Source organism: Theropithecus gelada, chromosome 6, assembly GCF_003255815.1.
Source record: "Theropithecus gelada isolate Dixy chromosome 6, Tgel_1.0, whole genome shotgun sequence".
Classification (NCBI taxonomy): domain Eukaryota; kingdom Metazoa; phylum Chordata; class Mammalia; order Primates; family Cercopithecidae; genus Theropithecus; species Theropithecus gelada.
The window spans coordinates 142,681,337-142,704,148 of NC_037673.1; the positions used below are offsets into that span (position 1 = coordinate 142,681,337).

Below are 22,812 nucleotides of genomic sequence, written 5' to 3' on the forward strand. Positions count from 1 at the left end.
TTAGGGCTTCAACATGTGTATTTTGGGGAAAACATTCATTACATAGCAATGGGTCATAATTTATTTGACTATTTTTTGGTTTTGGGAATTTATATTGTTTTATTTTCTTCAAGGTTGCTTTTAAGGGTGATCCAGAAGCAGCCCTAATCCAATATCTTACCAATGAGGAGGCCAGGAAAGCCATTTCTAGCACAGAAGCAGTTCTAAACAACCGATTCATTCGAGTCTTGTGGCATAGGGAAAATAATGAGCAACCGACACTACAGTCCTCAGCACAGCTGCTCCTGCAACAACAGCAAACACTTAGTCACCTCTCACAGCAGCATCATCACCTGCCACAGCATCTTCATCAGCAGCAGGTGCTAGTGGCCCAGTCCACTCCTTCAACAGTGCACGGAGGTATCCAGAAGGTAATCTGGTTCACTGGGAATTAAAGGTCTTTTAGTTACACCCTCTAGATCAGTATTTTTCAGTTCCTGGTCCTTGGGTCTTCTACATAAGAGCTACTCATAATTTGAACCGCAGACCAGCAGCATCTGGTCTCCTGGGATCTTATTAGAAATGCAGATTCTTGGGGGAAATATTGCAGATTCTTGAGCCATACTCCATCCTACTGAATCAGAATCCCTATGGGTGGGGCCCAAGGATTTGTGTTTTAACAAGCTCTCCAGGTGATTCTTACATACCTTAAAGTTTGAGACGTGCTATTTTACATCAGAATCACTTACCTGGGTGCAAATTCCTGGGCTTCACCTTCTCAAACCTGTGTAGAGTCAGTCTCTAGCTATGGGGCCTATAAATATACATGTTTAACAACTACTCTTAAGTTATTGTTATGCACACTAAAGTGTAATAACCATCTGCCACTGAGCAACTTTGACTGTAGAGCTATTTCTTTATTTTGTATTAGAATCAGTCTTTTTTGTGTCTACCCATTTGCCCTCCTGTTTCTCATGTAAAAAAAATTATACGTTCCTTCTAAAAATGGGTATAGAAGCTCCAAGAGAACTGGAATTTTGCCTGTTGTGTCCATTCTATCCCTAGTGCCTAAAACAATACCTGGTACATATTGCTCAAAACATATTTGATTGAATAGATGAAGGAAGGAAAAAACAAAAGAACAAAATACCACACATCAGAGCCATTCAGATACTGACCTAGATAAATCTCATGCTTAGAGTAAATGCATTCAGATTTTTAAAAAGTATTCCTTATAGTACATGGTGTCAACTCCATTTATCATCCTGCTCATTTGCATCTAAATTCTCTTTCAGTTATCCCACTTGTATCCCACTTCATGTAAGGGCCCGAAGGTGAATGCTTCCCCTAGATGTTGGATGAATACTGTAGAAAAGAGTTCGTACTATCACCTTCATGGTGATCATTAGACAGGTTCTGTTAGTACAGCCCAATATTGCATTATGTTTTTGAGGTGATCATTTCACAGTTATTCATATTAAGCCACTGTCAGTTAAGACCCCCTAATTCTTCTTATTTTTTTCTTTTCTTTTCTTTTTTTTGAGACAGTCTCGCTTTGTCGTCATTCAGGCTAGAGTGCAGTGGCGCAATCTTGGCTCACTGCAACCTCTGCCTCCTGGGTTCAAACTATTCTCCCGCCTCAGCCTCTCGAGTAGCTGCAACTACAGGTGCATGCCACCATGCCTGCCCAATTTTTGTATTTTTAGTAGAGACGGGGTTTCACCATGTTGGCCAGGCTGGTCTTGAACTCCTGACCTCAGGTGATCCGCCTGCCTTGGCCTCCCAGAGTGCTGGGATTATATGTATGAGCCACTGTGTCCAGCCAAGACCCTCTAATTCTTTCAGAGCATTGCATACCAGAGGAAACATTAAAAAAAATTGTTTTTTTGTGTGTAGGTGCATGCATTTTGTTGTGATATGTTTTAGACATTCAGTATGAATGTATTTAGACATTAGTATGAATAATCTATCAATCATTTGTATATTCACCAGTGTCATTAAAAAATAAAGCCTTATGGATAATGGAAGCACCTTCCCATTCCCATTTTCTTATCTTCTTCCCTAGAGTAATCATCTTAAATTTGTATCATTCCTAGGCATGTTTTTAAACTTCTGCCACATAAGTGTTTATTTTGTATATGCAGATGATGAACAAACCACAGACATCAGGTGCATATGTTCTTAACAAAGTTCCTGTTAAACATCGTCTTGGACATGCAGGTGGTAACCAGAGTGATGCATCACATTTATTGAATCAGTCTGGTGGTGCTGGAGAAGATTGCCAGGTAGGCATTTTTGGGAGCTTCAGATATATTTAGAATCATTCAATGAATTAACAAAATAAATTAGTTATCAGCCAGACAGTCAAGACAGTTGTGACAGCTAACCTAAGTGTGGCAGGTATACCTCTCTAATTTCCATGTTGCAGTCAGAAATTTGCTAGTGAAATTTTTTTCCTTTTCAAAGTTAAGTAGGAGGCTGGGCGTGGTGGCTCACACCTGTAATCCCAGCACTTTGGGAAGCCAAGGTGAGTGGATCACCGGAGGTCAGGAGTTCGAGACCAGCCTGGCCAAAATGGCGAAACCCCATCTCTACTAAAACTACAAAAAAATAAGAAGGGCGTGGTTGCAGGCACCTGTATTCCCAACTACCCGGGAGGTTGAGGCACGAGAATCACTTGAACCCAGAAGGCGGAGATTGCATTGAGCCAAGATCACGCCATTGCACTCCAGCCTGGGTGACAGAGCAAGACTGTCTCAAGAAACAAAAACAAAAACAAAGTGAAGTAGGAATTTGAGAATTTTAGATATTTATTTATTTATGTATTTAAATTTTTTTTTTCTTTTGAGACAGTTTCGCTGTTGTTGCCCAGGCTGGAGTGCAGTGACACAATCTTGGCTTACCACAATCTCTACCTCCTGGGTTCAAGCAATTCTCCTGCCTCAGCCTCCTGAGTAGCTGAGATTACAGGCGTGCGCCACCATGCCTGGCTGATTTTGTATTTTTAATAGAGACGGAGTTTCTCCATGTTAGTCAGGCTGGTCTCGAACTCCCGACCTTAGGTGATCCACCCACCTCGGCCTCCCAAAGTGCTGGGACTACAGGCGTGAGCCACTGCACCCAGCCGAATTTTAGATATTTATTAATAGATAAGTGTCTTTATTAGTTAATTTCTTTAATTTCATCTTTTAAGAATTTAGTGAAGGGTATTCTGTCATAGTAAAAAAACCAAACTTTGAAATATGTTTTAAGTAGTTTATTTTTAGTAATATATCTATACTATAACTCTTGAGCATGGTGATTATTACAAAGAGAGCTAAATAAAAAGAAAAATAAGCAGAAAAAGCAAAGAAAACTGCAGAGGAAGAGCAGCAATGCATGCTATCCCAAAAAATACAATATAGCTTCTGTAACTGAAACAACCTGATATTGACTCATGAATAGACAAGACTAGTGGAACAGAATAGAAAATCTAGAAATAGACTCAATTGCACATAGGAGTTTATTATATAATAACAAAGTGTCCCAGATCAGTGGGGAAGTTATAGACATGTTGATAAATGGTATTGGGATAACTGGATAGCCAGTAGGGAAAAGATGAAATAAGATCTGATCCTTTTTTTTTTTATTATATCATAAACCAGTATAAATTCCAAATGGATCTGAGATTTAGATGTTGATTGAAAAAACTAAATGATACAACCCTCATGAAAGGAAATTTGGCAGTACAGTATCTGCCAAAATTATGTATATGCATTACTAAACTAGTTATCTTCCCTCTAAGGATCTATATCAAAGGTATACTAGCCAAAATATAGATAGACATATGTGCAAGGCTAGTAATGATATACCCTTTATAATAACAGAAGACTGGAAACAACCCAAATGCCCATCTGTAGGGGACTGGTTACTGCAAATGTAGTATATCTATACAGTAAATATACAACTATATAAAGAATGAAGAATATTTTTATATGTACTATGGAGTGATTATCAGAATATATTCAGTAAAAAAGCAAAATGGAAGAAAAGATACATAGTTTACTACTGCTAGTGTGAAAAAGTAGAGGCAGTGAACACAGAGAAGTATTTGCTTATAACAGGAAAAAACCAAAAAGATAATTCATATTATTTAAATCCTGTGGTTATGGCAAGTATAGAAGAAGCTAGATGACTTTTGATTATGTCTTGTTTTGTAGATTTGACTTGGAACCATGTAAATAAATTCTGAATGTAATTATAAAGTAAAATTAAATGAAATAGAAGTAATCCCTAAAAAGTGAAAAGAAAAGTGAAACCCATGAACTAGCATATCTGCATTGAGTGCTTTAAAACAGTGATTTGATGATATATTCCTAGTGTGATATACCCTGAGGACAAAAAACGATTTAAAGAAATCATATCAACATTGGCATTGTTGATATTCTGAAACCCATCTGTGAGCATTGTAGGGTAATTAAAATGAGGAATTATGCTGATGTCCTTGACAACTGAGATTTTCAGTGTGGCTGAAAAGAGAGATAGAAGATAGATAAGATTAAGTAAATATGCAGTAGTCCTGCATTTGAATAGAAACTATCAGTATAAACTCAGGTTGTATTTTATCTTAAAGGGAAAGAAAGGCAACAAAATATTCCCCAAACGTTTCCCAATTCTATTCACTGAAAAGGTCTAGAAACAATGACCAGCCCAGTCATTGAGCATCCCTAGCACTCAAAGGGATCCAGGGAACCTTGAAGAAATAGCTGTCTCCAGACCTGAGACTGGCAGTATTGCAGATGAGCCTAGAATATGGTATCAAACTAGAAAGTAAGGAGAGTGTCAGAGAATACTAGAGTTCTGTCAAAGAGAAAAACGAATCTGATCAGACCTCTAGATCTACCCACTAATTTAAAAGAAATTTGGGGTATAGAGGGACATCTTCAAGGGTACCATAGAATCCTGTGGGGTAGTACTACTGGATGAGTGACCTGGTTTCTTCAACAAACAATTTGCAACGAAAAGCAAGAGATGGAGAGGGAAACTATGAAGTAAAGGAGACTTCAAAGAGATATAACAAGTTATACTTACATGGACTTTAATAGATCCCATTTCAAATGGGAGGAAATTGTTTAGAAAATTACAAGCTGGAACTGGAGAGGTGAATATTTAATATTAAAGAAGTGTTATTGCCTTTTAACTATATATTGTGATAGTATTGTGGTTATGTTGAAAAATGAAAGGAGTCCATATCTTTTAGAGATATAATTGAAATATTACGGATCATATGATATTTGGGATAAGAATATAGTTAGTTGGGGATATAAATGAAAGAAGATTATTTTATATATTGATTATTGTTGCTGCTTGGTACTTTTGTGTGTTTCAAAAATTCCATTATTTAAAAAAAAAAAGTGATTAAAGAGTTTCAAGTCAGATGGCCCTAACTGACTTAACCTGCCTCTTAATAGCTGTTGCTATGGGAATTAAAACTTTAATGTTAATTTTATGTTAAAAAAAAAGCCCAAGAGGGGAATGTGTAGCACATAAATAGTGCTCAGTAAATTTTAGTTGTTGCCATTTTAATAAAATAAATGATAACATGAACATCAGCTATACAAGGTTCTTATGGTACATGCAGGACTTTCCTGTGTAAACTAGTTTAGTTTTGATGATAATTAAGTGTTGTGGTGATTGAGAGAAGTCTTACATTTGGATATATTATTTATGAGATTGAATTTTCCATGGATTTCTTACTATTATTTTCTCTCTCTATTATTCAAAATTAATTAAAAAGTTTCAAAGAAGACCGGTACAGTGACTCACACCTCTAATCCTAGTACTTGGGGAGGCTGAGGTGGGAGGATCACTTGAGCCCAGGAGTTTGAGACCAGCCTGGGCAACATAGAGAGACCCTATCTCTACAAAAAAGAAAAGAAACCAGCCAGGTGTGGTGGCTCGCACCTATAGTCCCAGCTACTCAGGAAGCTGAGGTGGGATTAAGCCCAAGAGATTGAGGTTGCAACAAGCCGTGATTGCACCTCTGCACTCTAGCCTGGGCAGCATAGTGAGACCTTGTCTTTAAAAAAAAAGGAAGAAAGGAAAAATTAAAAAAAAAAAAAAAAACGTAGCTGAATTCTTAGAAGGATTTTTCAGTTATTGGAAACAAGGGTTTTTGTTCGGCACTTCACCTAACAAAAAACAACTTATGATACCCTCCAGCCAGATACCACCTGTAGCCAAACAAATTCAACTTATTATTCAGTGAGAGGTATACACAATGCAACTGTGTGTGCCAAAAGGACTTATTTTAGGATTTCGGCTAAGTTAGATGATTTAGAAGGATTTAAGGAAACAGGCATAAATTCTGTAATAAGATATCTTACTAAATCTTACCTGGAATGAGGCTAAAGTAGTAAATGGTAAAGAAGCAGCAGTCATTCCTGGCATAAACGTTATGTTTAGTCATTTTATGGTTTGGATAGCATTCATGTTTTTGTCTCTGTTCAGTCATGATTAGGGAGTGGTCTTCATTTTGTTTTGATCTGTTATGGTCACAAGAGCAGCTTTGTCTGATGTTGGTATTTTGTGAAATTGTGTTTAACAGGAGGGCAGTAAGGCTGTTTTTATCTTTTGGGTGACAAATTTATGAATAAAGAACTAGATTTTATAATGAAGTTTTTAAATGTAGAAAGAAAATTTAAATCCTAAGAAGAGTAGAAATATATGCATCGTTTCTAAAAAATTACTCTAAGCATTTCTAAGATATAATTATATTTGTGTGTGCTTTTTTTTTCTTTAGATATAATTATATTTGTGTGTGCTTTTGTTTTCTTTAGATATAATTATATTTGTGTGTGCTTTTTTTTTTTCTTTATCTTTTAGATATTTTCAACTCCAGGCCATCCAAAACTGATTTACAGCTCCTCAAACTTAAAGACACCTTCAAAGCTCTGTTCAGGGTCTAAATCTCATGATGTTCAAGAAGTGCTTAAAAAAAAACAGGTAACAGTCTTGATTCTTCTTGCCTTACAGAAGAAAAGATGCGTTGAATTGTTAAGTGGTTACATTATCACTTTTAAATCAGTTCATGTCGGTAGGGCATGACATCATAATGCTCATATAGCTTCTCTAATATACACTTGGAAAAAAAAAGGATGGACATACAGAAAAAAATGTTTCACAATTGCCATTCAGAATTTTTTAAAATACACTATTATTCCCTCCAATTCTAGGGTTTATTTTCTTTTTTAAAATTCCTAGGTAGATGATAATTCATATAAAATATAACACTTTTGTAATTATTATCTATATGATTCAGTTCTGAGTTTCATTGTCATCCTATTAAGTTCACATAGGGTTTTCCAAATTAAATAGATATTTATATGTACTATCTCAGTATAATTAGAGATTTAACAGGAGGGTGGGAGGCACAATTTTCCTGGTGAAATCCATAGATTTTACTCTATTATTATTATTATTATTATTATTATTATTATTATTATTATTTTTGAGACAGAGCTTCGCTCTTGTTGCCCAGGCTGGAGTGCGATGGCATGGTCTCAGCTCACCGCGGCCTCTGCCTCCCAGGTTCAAGCGATTCTCCTCCCTCAGCCTCCAGAGTAGCTGGGATTACAGGCATGCGCCACCACACCCCGGCTAATTTTGTATTTTTAGTAGAGACGGAGTTTCTCCATGTTGGTCAGGCTAGTCTTGAACTCCCAACCTCAGGTGATCCACCTGCCTCGGCCTCCCAAGGTGCTGGGATTACAAGTGTGAGCCACTGTTCCCGGCCTACTCTATCATTTCTAACCTATAGCTGCATGTCATTTTTTTCTTTTTCTTTTCTTTTCTTTTCGACGAGGTCTCTGTGGCTCAGGTTGAGTACAGTGGTATGATCATGGCTCACTGCAGCCTTGATGTCCCAGGCTCAAATGATCCTCTCACCTTAGCCTTCTGAGTAGCTGAGTAGGCATGTGCCACCGTGCCCCGGCTAATTTTGTTCATTGTTTTGTAGAGACAGGGTCTCATTCTGTTGCTGAGGCTGGACTCAAACAATCCTCCCACCTCAGCCTCCCAAAGTGCTAGGATTACAGGTTGAGCCACCATGCCTAGCCTCACATTTTTAAACTTTAAACTTCAAAAATAAGGATTTAGCTTATTACATTGGCAAGTGAAAACAACTTTTGTTTTTCTTCATAAGGACATTCAGGTCATTCAAGTCAATAAATCTCATAGAGATAGCTAATTAGGTCCAATATTTTAAATATTTTTTAAGTACAGTTATAAACTCTATTATGTTGAAAGTGTTAGAGAAAATATACTCAAAGGTTTCATCTTTGGTGTCAGCTATTTTTTTATTAGGGGGACAGTCTGTCTCAGGGAGGACCCAGAAAAAATGAGAATGGTGGCAAATTATGTTATCTGTATTAATTTCTTTTTCACTTATATAGGAAGCAATGAAGTTACAACAAGATATGAGGAAAAAAAGACAAGAAGTGTTAGAAAAACAAATAGAATGCCAAAAGGTAAAACAAGAACTCATTATTTGCATGCTAGAATTGATGTATAGAATTGATTTTAAAAGTATTATTCGTGATTTTTAAAGTCTTCTTTATATTAAAGTTTATTAAGCATGGTTTTACCTTTTTCTGTTTATTTCGTAGATGTTAATATCCAAGTTAGAAAAAAACAAAAACATGAAACCAGAAGAAAGAGCAAATATAATGAAGACTTTGAAAGAGCTTGGAGAGAAGATCTCACAATTAAAAGATGAATTAAAAACATCTTCTGCAGTCTCCACACCATCTAAAGTGAAGACAAAAACAGAGGTATCTATTTGCATTTTTTTATTTAACATAGGGTTATTGAACATCTGCCATGTGCCTGGCACCTTGAAAGTACAATGGAACCCTTAGGTAGCTAATATCCTAATAGGAATATAGGCAAACAATTATTGTACTTAAATATATCCTGATTATAGTACTTTTTTTTTTTTTTTTTTTTTTTTCCAAAGGAGACAAGGTCTCACTATATTGCCCAGGCTTGCCTCAGATGCAGTCCTCACACTTTGGCCTCCCAGAGTGCTGGGATTACAGGTGTGAGCCACTGCACCCAGCTGCCACAATTTTTTTTAAGTGTTTGTACAGATTCTCTGTACCCTTTTTGGGAAGAGGTTCATAATACCCTGTTTGAACAGAGATGTGTTTTTTAACTGAATATTTTGGTTCCCTGCTGAAGATGACACTGTTAGAGTGATGGTAGTGAAAGAGGTATTTCCCATTTCAGCAGTGTTTTTTTTAATGCTGTAATAGTATTGTAATAAAACCATCCTTTTAAAAAAGTACCCTGGCCTATTCATATGAGTAAAAATGTGGCATGTTATTAAAAAGAATAATCAGAAGTTCTAGATCTATTTAAGTCTAATTTTATTAATTTCTATCTGTTTCCTTGCCTGTACTTGGTTTAGACAGTGGTTCCATTATACCACAGTTCTGTGGTGTGATTATAGACAATTCTAGTCCTCTCAGAACCGGTAATAAATTTGTCAGATATGTAGAATGTAAATTGTTATATGCAATATTACATTAAATTTGAAATTATGGTTCTCTATCAGTATAGAAACATAAAATGTTTAAGATTTCTTCTTAAAAGTATAATAAAAATGTTTTTTATTGAATTTTTTTCTAATTAATAGAAAATATATATGCACATTTTAAAAATTAAAGAGGTGAAAAATATCACTGGCAGTCATGTCTCTTAAAGACTGATAAATAATTTGTCTCTAATAAAAAAGAGAATGGCAGTAGTTATGGATTCCAATCTGGTAGTAATTATGTAGCTGTTACTTTTGTACTATAAATACATTTTTACTATATAATTTATTTTGCTCTTTTGTGTTTCATTTGTGATACTTTATTATGTGACAGTTATTCTGAGCTCCCTCATCTCAGGTGTCTGTTCCTAGGATCTGATTTTTAAGCCGTCTAATGCTTACTATTTTTCACTGATACCCATTTACTTTTTACATGTTGACACTACTATATCTGTAAAGTTAGTTTTTTCAAAACACCCATGTTTATTGCATCCTCTCATTCTCTGTGTCATTGTGTAACTATAATGTTCTGGAGAAGATCTTGTAAGTTATGTAAAAAATACCTTTTTATTTTCAATTTTTCCAAAGGCCCAGAAGGAGTTATTAGATACTGAACTGGACCTCCACAAGAGGCTGTCCTCAGGAGAAGACACCACAGAATTACGGAAAAAACTCAGTCAGTTACAGGTTGAGGTGAGATTTAAAAGGAGTTAGTGCCCCACCACATTTAACATCTCAAAAAAGTTTTCCTTTGGCCAGCATGGTGGCTGACACCTGTAATCCCAGCACTTTGGGAGGCTGAGGTGGGTGTATCACGTGAGGTCAAGAGTTTGAGACAAGCCTGACCAACATGGAGAAACCCTGTCTCTACTAAAAATACAAAATTAGCCAGGTGTGGTGGCGCATGCCTGTAATCCCAGCTACTTGGCATTCGGGAGGCTGAGGCAGGAGAATCGTTTGAACCCGGGAGGCAGAGGTTGCAGTGAGCCGAGATCACGCCATCACACTCCAGCCTGGGCAACGAGAGTGAAACTCCATCTCAAAAAATAAAAGAAAAAAAAAGTTTTCCTTTGTTTTTAAGGTTTAATCTAACAATATATGCTGCATTCTACTTTTTGTTGTTATTCAGGCTGCACGGTTAGGTATTTTACCTGTGGGTCGAGGAAAGACCATGTCCTCTCAAGGTCGTGGAAGAGGCCGAGGGCGTGGAGGAAGAGGAAGGGGCTCACTAAATCACATGGTGGTGGACCATCGCCCCAAAGCACTAACAGTTGGAGGATTCATTGAGGAAGAAAAAGAAGACTTGCTTCAACATTTCTCAGTAAGTTTTTAAAACAGCAAATGCTAACTCTAAAAACACTGTGTTCATCATTTTCCTTGCTGCAGTGTGTATAAATGTCAAATGTTTTGTAGATTAGAAAAATCAGTTGTAAAAAACATGAATACTACCAAATGCCTATTTAATATATTTAAAAGTCAAGAAGCAGCTCTTGCTTTTGATTCCGTAATACTCCACTTAAGTGCATTTGTAGTGACAAGTTGTTTCAAAGCTATACTTAATGCTTGTTTTAGGTTTATTACATGGCTTACCAGGTATTTACAGTTAATAGTGAAACAGTCTGGGATAGAGGCAAAATTCAAAGAAATAATTTATTAGGATAACAGGTATATTTAGTTATATTCTGTATGTAGTGACAACCCCTTACTTTTAGGCAAACATGCAAATAGATTTGCTACAGGCAAATGTCTTTACTGTTTTGGACATATGCAGTATATACTCTTTCCAGGCACTCATTCATTCAGTAAATATTTTATTGAGCATTATTTGTGCTAGAACATTTTCATACATGATCGCATTTAATTTTAAATGACTGTATAAATGTGAAATACATGTAAAACGGTATACATGTGAAATCCTATGTGTACAACAGATGTGACCACCACAACTTAAAATGTCAACAGCAATCATATAATTAATAAATAGTGGAACCAAGATAACTAGGTTCCCTATTCCTCGAACAACTCTTTTGAGAGGAAATATTTTTAGCCCTATTAAATGTTAAAGATGGCCCAGGACAGTGGCTCATGCCTGTAATCCCAGCACTTTGGGAGGCTGAGGCAGGTGGATGACCTGAGGTCAGTCAGGAGTTTGAGACCAGCCTGGTCAACGTGATGAAACCCCATCTCTACTAAAAATACAAAAAGTAGCTGTGTGTGGTGGTATGCACCTGTAATCCCAGCTACTTGGGAAGCTGAGGGAGAAGAATTGCTTGAACTCGGGAGGCAGAGGTTGCAGTGAGCTGAGAGAGTGCCATTGCACTCCAGCCTGGGCCACAATAGCAAAACTCCATCTCAAAAAGAAAACAAAAAATATTAAAGATAGTGAGGGAAATCATAAAGAGCAAGGTTTCACTTCAAGTGTTCTTATTAGTTTGATGCCCATTAACCTTGTTTCACCCTGATTCTTGGGGAAGATAGGCTGTTACGAAAAGGACATTCCCCATTTGAATGTCCTCTGGGTTATGAATGGTTCACTCTTGACCCAGTTCTTTCCCTGGTGTAACCCTTATTTGCCGTTTTTGTAAAGTGGGAGGATAGCTCTAAGTGACTTCTTGAGGAGTAAAGAGGATGGCGAAGCACTATACAAGTGCAGGGTATTTTTGTGAAGGCTGCCTGAATGTTGATTTTTGTCTTTTAAGGTTTAGTTTATAAAATTAAAATCTCCTTGCCAAATAAATTGGTCATGTAGAACGAATACCAGTTCTGGTGAGGTGATATTGGATTATGTGAAGCAGAATTTCTACAAATTTGACTCATCGCAGAAAGTTTCAGTTACAAAAAATAGTTAATCTTACTAGGAAGACAGCTACATGTTCATTCCTGTGGTCACTGGAGACTATATGTAGATGTTTAAAATTTAACCCAGAAGTCATGCTCAAATGGATCTCTTTCCTTCTGAAAAGTAGAACCATTCTAAAGCATCTAATAATAACCAATTTTTATGTACATGTACCTGATAAGTCTGCAGTGTGGCATTCAGTTGGCAGATGTGGTTATGTCTTGACACTTAGGAAAAGAGCAAGCAAAGCTAAGGCAGATGAGGTAACTTAGGAACAAAACACTTCCTTTGGTTTGGATGGCTCTTTTTGTTTTCTTGTTTGATAGCGTGCTATCAGATAGGGTCTTGAGTACGAGGAGCACGCTTCCCTAATAATAACTACTTGGGCAATATAGTATGCTTTCTTTGAAATACAGAAATACATATGCTTAGGCATTATTGTGAATAGAGTTAGCAAACATAAAAGGAAACTGTTCTTCAAGGTCTTTTGTATCTCACAGAGGCCAAGGTAAAATCTGTATTTTCAATATTCTTCTATTCTTAATGATTATGAAAGGATCATGGGTGAGCCGTATCTATATGAAAAAATGATGGATGGATTTTAATGAAGTTATTCGGAATAGAATTCTGGAGTCCTTCAGAGTTTGCTCTTCAGTAGTCTAAGAACTTACCATAAGTGGGTTATGGTTGTATACAAATGGCAGCTATAAATATGCTCATTATAGTGCATGTAATAGTGAAAAATGATAACCGTGTAAATGTTTGACTGTTTTGCTGCCTTTAAAAACGTATTTATTTATTTATTTTTTGAGACAGAGTTTTGCTCTTGTTGCCCAGGCTGGAGTGCAATGGCACAATCTTGGCTTATTGCAACCTCCACCTCCTGGGTTCAAGCGATTCTCCTGCCTTAGCCTCCTGAGTAGCTGGGATTACAGGTATTAGTCATCACACTGGGCTAATTTTTGTATTTTTAGTGGTAGTAGTATTAGCACTTCTCTATTTTCCATAGTTCCTGAGGAACACATACTCCTTTTTTTTTTTTTTAAATAGGTAGTTATCTTTTTTTTTTTTTTTTTTGGTGACAGTCTCCATCTGTCACCCAGACTGGAGTGTAGTGGCACAATCTTAGCTCACTGCAAACCACTGCCTCCTGGGTTCAAGCGATTCTCGTGCCTCAGCCTCCTGAGTAGCTGAGACTATAGGCATGCATGACCACACCTAGCTAATTTTTCTATATTTTTACTAGAGATGGGGTTTTGCCATGTTGGCCAGGCTGGTCTCAAACTCCTAGCCTCCAGTGATCCGCCCGCTGGCCGCCTTGGCCTCCCAAAGTGCTGGGATTACAGGTATGAGCCACTGTGCCCGGCCAATGCAAACTACTTTTAAAATCAGACTTTTTACTTCACATTCACTTTTGGGATGAAGCATCAGTGTTTTATGTTGTGTATTTTAAAACCAAATTTGAGGATATTGGTTGATCTTGATCTTTTTGGTCCCAGGTACATACATGAAAGGTATATATAGATTAAAGCATATACAAATTTAAAATACATCGAATATTTAATTTATACTGCAGGTTATATATATAACAGCATAAAAACATATATTAATATATAAATATATTAATAATATGTATCAGAGATCAGCACACTTCTTCTCTGAAGGACTAGATAGTAAATACATTGTCTTCTCTTTTTCACCTGCTCTTCCCTCTCTTCCTCTTTCCTTTCTAGTTCTTTTTCTTTTTTTTTCTTCTTTGTACTTCAGTGGATGAACATTTTTTTCTTTTAATAACCTTTTCAAAAATGTAAAAACCATTCTTAGCTCCTAGGTCATTAAAAACAGGGTGCTGGGCTACATTTATCCTGAGGGCTGTAGTATGCAGACCCTAGTATGTTATTATATTACTTTATATATAAAATATTTAAGTTAAACATAATTAATTGAAATATATAAATATAATTTTATATATATATATATATATATATATATTTTTTTTTTTTTTTTTTTGAGACGAAGTCTCGCTCTGTCGCCCAGGCTGGAGTGCAGTGGCCGGATCTCAGCTCACTGCAAGCTCCGCCTCCCAGGTTTACGCCATTCTCCTGCCTCAGCCTCCCGAGTAACTGGGACTACAGACGCCTGCCACCTCGCCCGGCTAGTTTTTTTGTATTTTTTTTAGTGGAGACGGGATTTCACCATGTTAGCCAGGATGGTCTCGATCTCCTGACCTCGTGATCCGCCTGTCTCGGCCTCCCAAAGTGCTGGGATTACAGGCTTGAGCCACCGCGCCCGGCCTAATTTTATATATTTTAAAGATCAAAATCAGCGAATCCAGAAAGAACTTTCTAGTTGTTTGTTTTTTTTTTTTTTTTTTTTTTTTGAGAGGAAGTCTTGCTCTGTCGCCCAGGTTGGAGTGCAGTGGTGTGATCTCGACTCCCTGCAATCTCCGCCTCCTGGGTTCAAGTGATTCACCTGCCTCAGTCTCTAGAGTAGTTGGGATTACAGGCGTGTATACCTCCTGGCTAATTTTTTTTGTATTTTTTAGTAGAGACGGGTTTCACCATGTTGGCCAACCTGGTCTGAAACTACTGACCTCAGGCGATCCACTGCCTCAGCCTCCCAAAGTGTGAGGATTACAAGCATGAGCCACTGTGCCTGGCCCAGAAAGAACTGTTTAACAGAAGAATCTTTATTTATATATCTTTTTTTTCACAGAAATCTTAAGATTTTTAATATCTTAATGAAGTTAATGTTAAATATTTATAATTGAAGTTTAATTCAGAAGTTGAAAATTTTAACAGCCTTGCCAAGGGCACAGATGGGACAAAAACTAAAGTACATTCCTTCATCCCTGTTGAAGGGAGGTTCGGCTAGATACAAAAGGAAAAGTTATTTTTTCTAAATATTTGGAATATATAGACTGTACTTTGATATTTTTCAAGTAGTATGGCTCATTTAACTAAGAATTTTGAATTTTTCCTTCTTTTGAAGAAGTCTAAAGTTAGGTTTTAGGATTGATCAATTCAGAAATTCAGCTGCTCAGATTTACATATTTCTCTTCTATCCTACCATGTTGCCTTTTATTAGGCTTTTTTCCTCTTGCCTTGACCTCCCAAAGTGTTGGGATTACAGGCGTGAGCCACTGCACCTGGGCAGTTTTTTTCTCTTTTTTTAAATTCCTGTTTTTACTGTTACTTCTTGATTTTTAAATTTTAAGCATTATATATTGACTTCCCATTAGTCTTTCTGCTTCCCACCGCTCCATTTTTTTTTTACCTTGTTGTGTTTTATTTTTTTCTTACAAATTTATACCTTAAAAAAATAAATTATTCTACTGTCATTTCAGTGGGGGTCTGGGGAAGGGTATGAAATTGCATACCACAGATGGTCAGTTCCCCATCTTTAGCCAGAAGTCACTTTGAGTGTTAAGAAAGAGGTTTATCTCTAAAGTACTGTTTAGAACCTGTGCTCCCACAATATTTATATAATTTGTTATAATTTTTATATTCTTACTGGATAAAACCTCTAATTTCTCACTCCTGCCATTCCTGAAACTTCATATAAGGCAACTGAGTATTTCTGCTGTAATTACTAAAGACTTCGCACATAGTTAGCTTTTCCCCACAGCCTCTCTAGACAGGGATTTTCCCCCACCTTCCAAGTATATGAAAAATATACTTGAGAATGTTACTGTACATGGAAATGATACCTTATAGTTAGGCAAATAGTTTTCTTTTGTGCTTTCCACAACAAAAATTAGCCTTTTCTTTGTATTTAACATGTGGAGAAAGTTTTTTAGATAGTGCTTCATTGATTGCCCTTCCTCAGACCTTGTTAAAAGAGTAATGTAGGCCTGGCGTGGTGGCACCTGCCTGTAATCCCAGCACTTTGGGAGGCTGAGGTGGGAGGATTGCTTGAGCCCAGAAGTTCAACACCAACCTGGGCATCATAGTGAGACCCTATCTTTACAAAACAACTTAAAAATTAAAAGATAATATAGGTGATTTGTGAGCCATGACCATTTACTGTTGTTATCTGTCACAAGTGATCAGGAGTTTACCTTTTCTGCACGCTTTACTGTGATCAGGATTCTTCAGGTGAAAATATAATTTTCGTAGCTAGTTCTAGGAGTGAAATATGGCAATAGTAATTCTATGACCCACAAAGACATTGAAACTCTAAACTGCCTTAATTTTTTTCTCTGAATTTTGAAAATTTCATTACAAAGATAATGCTTTTAAAACATTCAAACAATACAGATTATAAAGGAGAAGGCACAACGAATTTGAAATCTTATCAATTACATTTTTATGAACATCTTTCTAGCACCTGTATCTGTCATACGTATACATACTACCTATGCTGTTTTGGAGTTTGTTTTTTCATCCGTAGTGTATCATGGAGAATTGTTTATGTTTATGAATATAGGTATACATTTGTCTTATTTAAAGGCATTCTATTGTAAGAATATGCCATAATCTTTATGTACAACTCCCTATTGATGAATTAGGTAGGTTGTTTACTATTTCACTATTATGAACAATGTTATATACATCGTGTTAGATTTGGCATATTTACTGGGATAATTTTTCTTTCTTTTTTTTTTTTTTTGAGACGGAGTCTTGCTCTGTCACCCAGGCTGAGTGCAGTGGCATGATCTCGGCTCACTGCAACCTCCGCCTCCCGGGTTCACGCCATTCTCCTGCCTCACCCTCCTGAGTAGCTGGGACTACAGTTGCCCGCCACCACCCCCTGGCTAATTTTTTGTATATTTAGTAGAGACAGGGTTTCACTGTGTTAGCCAGGATGATCTCTATCTCCTGACCTCGTGATCCGCCCGCCTCAGCCTCCCTAAGTGTTGGGATCACAGGCGTGAGCCACCATGCTTGGCCGATAATTTTTCATTATGTGGGACAGTGCTGCACATTGTAAAACTTCTGGCACCCCTGGCTACCACCTATTAATTGCCAATAAGTGCGTCTCAGTCACTGTGACTACCAAAATACCTGCTAGAGTGATGTCTCCAATTGAGAACCACTGCTTTAGGTAGATTCCTAGGAAGGAGATAACTGGATCAAAGGCAGGCATTGAAATTTTGGTACAGCTCGCCAAATAACCCTTCAGACTGTTGTACTAATTTATACTTGTAGTGATATTGGATGAGAGTACCTGTTTGCTCTCCCTTATATAGACTTGAAGTTTGTTTTTTTATCTGCCAGTCAGTTGATTGATATATGATGACTAGCATAGATTGGGCGTCAATTTCTAATCTGGGAAAATGGCTGGACTACATGAATTTCTCTTAGAGCAGCTTCTACCAAGAACCCTAATATGCATATAATTTTTAATTTATGGTATATATAGTTGATCTCATATTCACTTATATATATTTTTATTTGAATTATTTCCTTGGCCAACACACATAAACAAAATGAAAAAGGAGTAAAAGTGTATACAATGAAAAATAAGATTCCCTTCTACCTCCAGTCACTCAATTTCACTCCCTGTAGACAATTATTGTTACCAGTTTCTCATATATCTGCTTAAAGATACTCTCTCTATATATGTATATCATTTGTTCTCTCTTTTATAAAAATGGTAGCATGTTATACAACACCCTTTTGCCATATGTACTTTTTACTTCATATATATTTACTTCATGTTATATTACACCCTTTTGCCATATGTACTTTTTACTTCATATATGCTAGATTGTTCTATGCTAGTGCATGTGGTGTTGCTTCATTCTTTTTAATGACTGCGTGGTATTTCATCGCATAGATGTATCGTACTACATTTGAACTGCCCTATATTGATGGACATCCCATTTTTTCCCAATATTTTATCATTTTAAACCATATTTAGATGTGTATATGAGAGAATATATGTGTATGTGTAGAACAATTAGGTACTTTAATAAGTAACAGATATGTTAAGAGATTAATCCTAGATTTTTTTTAAAAAGTACTTTTTAGGGCTGGGTGCGGTGGCTCGTGCCTGTAATCCCAGCACTTTGGGAGGCCGAGGTGGGTAGATCATGAGGTCAGGAGATTGAGACCATCCTGGCTAACACAGTGAAGCCCCGTCTCTACTAAGAATACAAAAAATTAGCCAGGCATGGTGGCATGCGCCTGTAGTCCCAGCTACTCAGGAGGCTGAGGCAGGAGAATCCCTTAAACCTGGGAGGTGGAAGTTGTAGTGAGCCGAGATGGTGCCACTGCACTCTAGCCTGGGAGACAGAGCGAGACTCTGTCTCAAAAAAAAAAAAAAAAAAAAAAAAAAAACCTTATAAAAATATAATATATGCAAATGGTTAAAAGGATGACTAGGGCTGGGTATGGTGGCTCATGCCTATAATCACAGCACTTTGGGAGGCCGAGGCAGGTGGATCACATTACCTCAGGAGTTCGAGACCAGCTTGAACAACATGGCAAAACCCTGTCTCTACAAAAAATATAAAAATTAGCCGGATGTGGTGGCATCTGCCTGTGGTCACAGCTACTCGGGAGGCTGAGGCATGAGAATTGCTTGAGCCCGGGAGGTGGAGGTTGGAGTGAACCCAGATTGCGCCACTGCACTCCAGCCTGGGCAATGGAGCAAGATTCTGTCTCCCCAAAAAAAAAAAAAAAGTATGACTAATAAAACTAAAATCTCCCTTTTATTCATCTTTGTCCATTCTTAAAAGATAGTCACTATTCTTAGGTATCTTTATAGAAAAATACTACGTATGTAAGAATACATATATAAAGCTTCTTACTTTAAAAACATTTACCAAAATGTGATCATATTATAAATACAGGGCTGTGTTCCAAACCTTGCCTTTTTCACATAAAAATCTTAGCTATCTGATATTTCTTTAATTTTTTTTTTTTTTTTTTTTGGAGTCAGAGTCTCAAGTCACGTGTCACCCAGGCCGGAGTGCAGTGGTGCAATCTCAACCCTCTGCATCTTCCACCTCCCAGGTTCAGGGATTCTCCTGTCTTTGCCTCCCGAGTAGCTGGGATTATAGGCATGCGCCACCACGCCCGGCTAATTTTTGTGTTTTTAGTAGAGATGAGGTTTCACCATGTTGGCCAGGCTGGTCTCAAACTCCTGAACTCAGGTGATCCACCTGCCTCAGCCTCAAAGGGCTGGGATTATAGGCATAAGCCACCGCAGCCAGCCTATTTCCTTAAAATTTTTAAAGGTTATACCTATAGTCACCTAAAAAAGTTTATAAAAACCAACTAAACTGATCATAAACATACAGTTCAGTGATTTATCAGAAGACAAATACCTAATATACTTATTCCTCAGGTCAAGAAATAGAACATTTCCAATACCCCAATCCCCTTTGTTGCTTCTCCCAGCCTCTATCTACCTTCTCTCCTTCTCAGAGCAGTAACCGTTAGCCTCACTTTATGAAGAACACCTTGCTTTCTTTATACAGTCAATCCTTATTATTTTCAGATTCCATATTTGCCAGTTCATCTACTCGCTGAAATTTATTTGTAACCCCAAAATCAATACTTCTGCTTTCGTGGTCGTTCTCAGACACACACACAGTTGCCAGTCCCCTCATGTGCCTGTTTTCAGCTGAGATAGAAATAAGGTGGCGCTATGCCTTCTTGTTTAAGCTTTTATACTGTAAACAAATGCCCCTTTTGCAGTCTATTTATTTTATTATTCATTTATTTTTTATTTTTGAGAAAGAATGTCGCTCTGTCTCCCAGGCTGGAGTGCAGTGGCGCGGTCTTGGCTCACTGCAACCTTCGTCTCCCGGGTTCAAGTGATTCTCCTGCCTCAGCCTCCCTAGTAGCTGGGATTACAGGCGCCCACCACCACACTAATTTTTGTATTTTTTAGCAGAGACGAGGTTTCACATGTTGGCCAGGCTGGTCTCAAACTCCTGACATCAACCTCCTAAAGTGCTAGGACGACAGGCATGAGCCATCATGCCCAGCCTTTGCAGTCTATTTAGTGCCACATTTTTCTCAATTTTTTTTGTTTTCTTGGTGATTACACTGTTTTATTTTAAATGGCCCCTGAATGTAGTTCTAAAGTCCTGTCTAGTGTTCCTAAGTGCAAGGCTGTGATGTGCCTTACAAAGATACATGTGTTAGTTAAGCTTTGTTCAGGCATAAGTCAGTGCTTTTGGCCATGAGTTCAATGTTAATGAATCAGTAATACATATTAAATAAGATGTCTGTCAACAGAAACACATAAAACCAAAGTATGTGTTGATAAGCTGACAAAAATGTTGTGACCCTCTAAGGCAGGGGTGTCCAGTCTTTTGGCTTCCCTGGGCCACATTGGAAGAACAAGAATTGTCTTGGGTCACACATAAAATACACTAACACTAATGATAACTGATGAGCGGAAAAAAGTAAAAATCTCATAGTGTTTTAAGAAAGTTTACGAAATTTGTGTTGGGCTGCATTCAAAGCCATCCTGGGCCATATGTGGCCCGTGGGCCTCAGGTTGGACAAGGTTGCTCTAGAGGCTCGTAAGAATCTAATTCTATTTCCCCTATGATTAGTGGCTCAGTATTTGCCAATTAAATGTTTGCATCAACTTTTTAGAACATAACTACTGCACGTAATGAGAATTGACCGTAGTTTTATCACCTAAATGAGCATTCCTAAATATTACAGTAGTATTCTGCTTGTTTTTAAAATGTTATATAAATGGAATCACACAGTGTGTATTCTTTTGTGCTTGGCTTCTTCTGTTTAATGTTTGTGAGACTCATTCATGTTTTTACATGTAACATTAACTTGCCATTTTTATTACTATATAATAGTTGCATCAATATACCACAGTTTATTTTTCATCCTCTTTTTTTTTTGAGATGGAGTCTCACTCTGTTGCCCAGGCTGGATCGCAGTGGCGCGATCTCGGCTCACGGCAACCTCTGCCTCCTGGGTTCAAGCGATTCTCCTGCCTCAGCCTCATGAGTAGCTGGGATTATGGGCATGCACCCCTATACCTGGCTAATTTTTGTATTTTTAGTAGAGGTGGGGTTTCTCCATGTTGGCCAGGCTGGTCTTGAACCCCTGACCTCAGGTGATCCGCCTCCCTCGGCCTCCCAAAGTGTTAGGGTTACAGGTGCCAGCTGCCGTGCCCAGCCTCATCCTCTTATTGATGGATATTTGGGTTATTTCTACTTTGTGGCTTTTGTAAGCAGTGTTGCTATCTTATACATGTTTTTAACTACACATGTACACACATTTCTCTTGGATATACAGTTGGACCTTCATATGTGTGGGTTTCACCTCCATGGATTAAACCAATTTTGGATCAAAAATATTAGGAAAAAAATGAATGGTTGCATCTGTACTGAGCATGTACACTTTTTGTCATTATTCCCTAAACAATATAGTATAACAACTATTTACATAGCATTTACATTGTATTAGGTATTATAAGTAATCTAGAGAGGATTCAAAGTATATGGGAGAATGTGTGTAGGTTATATGCTAATACTACACTATTTTATGTAAATGACTTGAGCATTCATGGATTTTGGTATTCACAGAGAGCCCTGGAACCAGTCCCCCAGAAACACCAAGTGATGACTGTATGTGGAATTGCGGAGTGAACCCCATCAGTTTTAGATTCTTACCAGTTTAGAATCAGTTTGAGATTCTCACCATTTGTGTATGAGAATTCTTTTTTTTTTTTTTTTTTTTGAGACGGAGTCTCGCTCTGTCGCCCAGGCTGGAGTGCAGTGGCCGGATCTCAGCTCACTGCAAGCTCCGCCTCCCGGGTTCACGCCATTCTCCTGCCTCAGCCTCCCGAGTAGCTGGGACTACAGGCGCCCGCCACCTCGCCCGGCTAGTTTTTTGTATTTTTTTAGTAGAGACGGGGTTTCACCGTGTCAGCCAGGATGGTCTCGATCTCCTGACCTCGTGATCCGCCCGTCTCGGCCTCCCAAAGTGCTGGGATTACAGGCTTGAGCCACCGCGCCCGGCCAGAGAATTCTTAACTTGGTAGCGTCATATCTTTATTCTAATTGCTGATTTGATTTGTTAAGTTAGTAGAAATTTTTCTTAATTTCAGACTGCATATACATTTCTGGTTCTTCCTTTAATAATGTGTATGCAATACATTTAATGCCTTATTCCTTTTGGAGGACAGAGCTCTTATCCTCTTTGGAGAGCAACACGGTTATTACAGATTTAAAAATCTTTATTACTTTTTCTGATTATAAAAGTAATATATTTTTATTTAGAAATTCAAATAATATAGAAATGAACAAAACAAGCAGGGAAAGCCTCTCTGTAATTGAGCTGTGTGTTAAAGGATAGAGGAAGGGTAAAGGATCTCTATTACATACATTACCTGATTTTTAAAAGATGGTAAATATAGACCAGGTGCTGTGGCTCATGCCTGTAATCGCAACACTTTGGGAGGCTGAGGTGGGAGAATTGCTTGAGCC

At 37.6% G+C, this 22,812-nt stretch overlaps 1 protein-coding gene across 1 annotated transcript in view; it reads left to right on the forward strand.

Moving 5' to 3' along the window:
• RBM27 (RNA binding motif protein 27) overlaps positions 1-22,812 on the forward strand; it is an 87,635-nt gene that overhangs the window by 58,622 nt on the left and 6,201 nt on the right. The window contains exons 13-19 of the mRNA XM_025389087.1: positions 114-410; positions 2,124-2,264; positions 6,844-6,963; positions 8,412-8,486; positions 8,625-8,789; positions 10,142-10,246; positions 10,683-10,874. Coding sequence (XP_025244872.1) covers positions 114-410; positions 2,124-2,264; positions 6,844-6,963; positions 8,412-8,486; positions 8,625-8,789; positions 10,142-10,246; positions 10,683-10,874 — 1,095 coding nt within the window. The remainder of the gene's footprint in view (positions 1-113; positions 411-2,123; positions 2,265-6,843; positions 6,964-8,411; positions 8,487-8,624; positions 8,790-10,141; positions 10,247-10,682; positions 10,875-22,812) is intronic.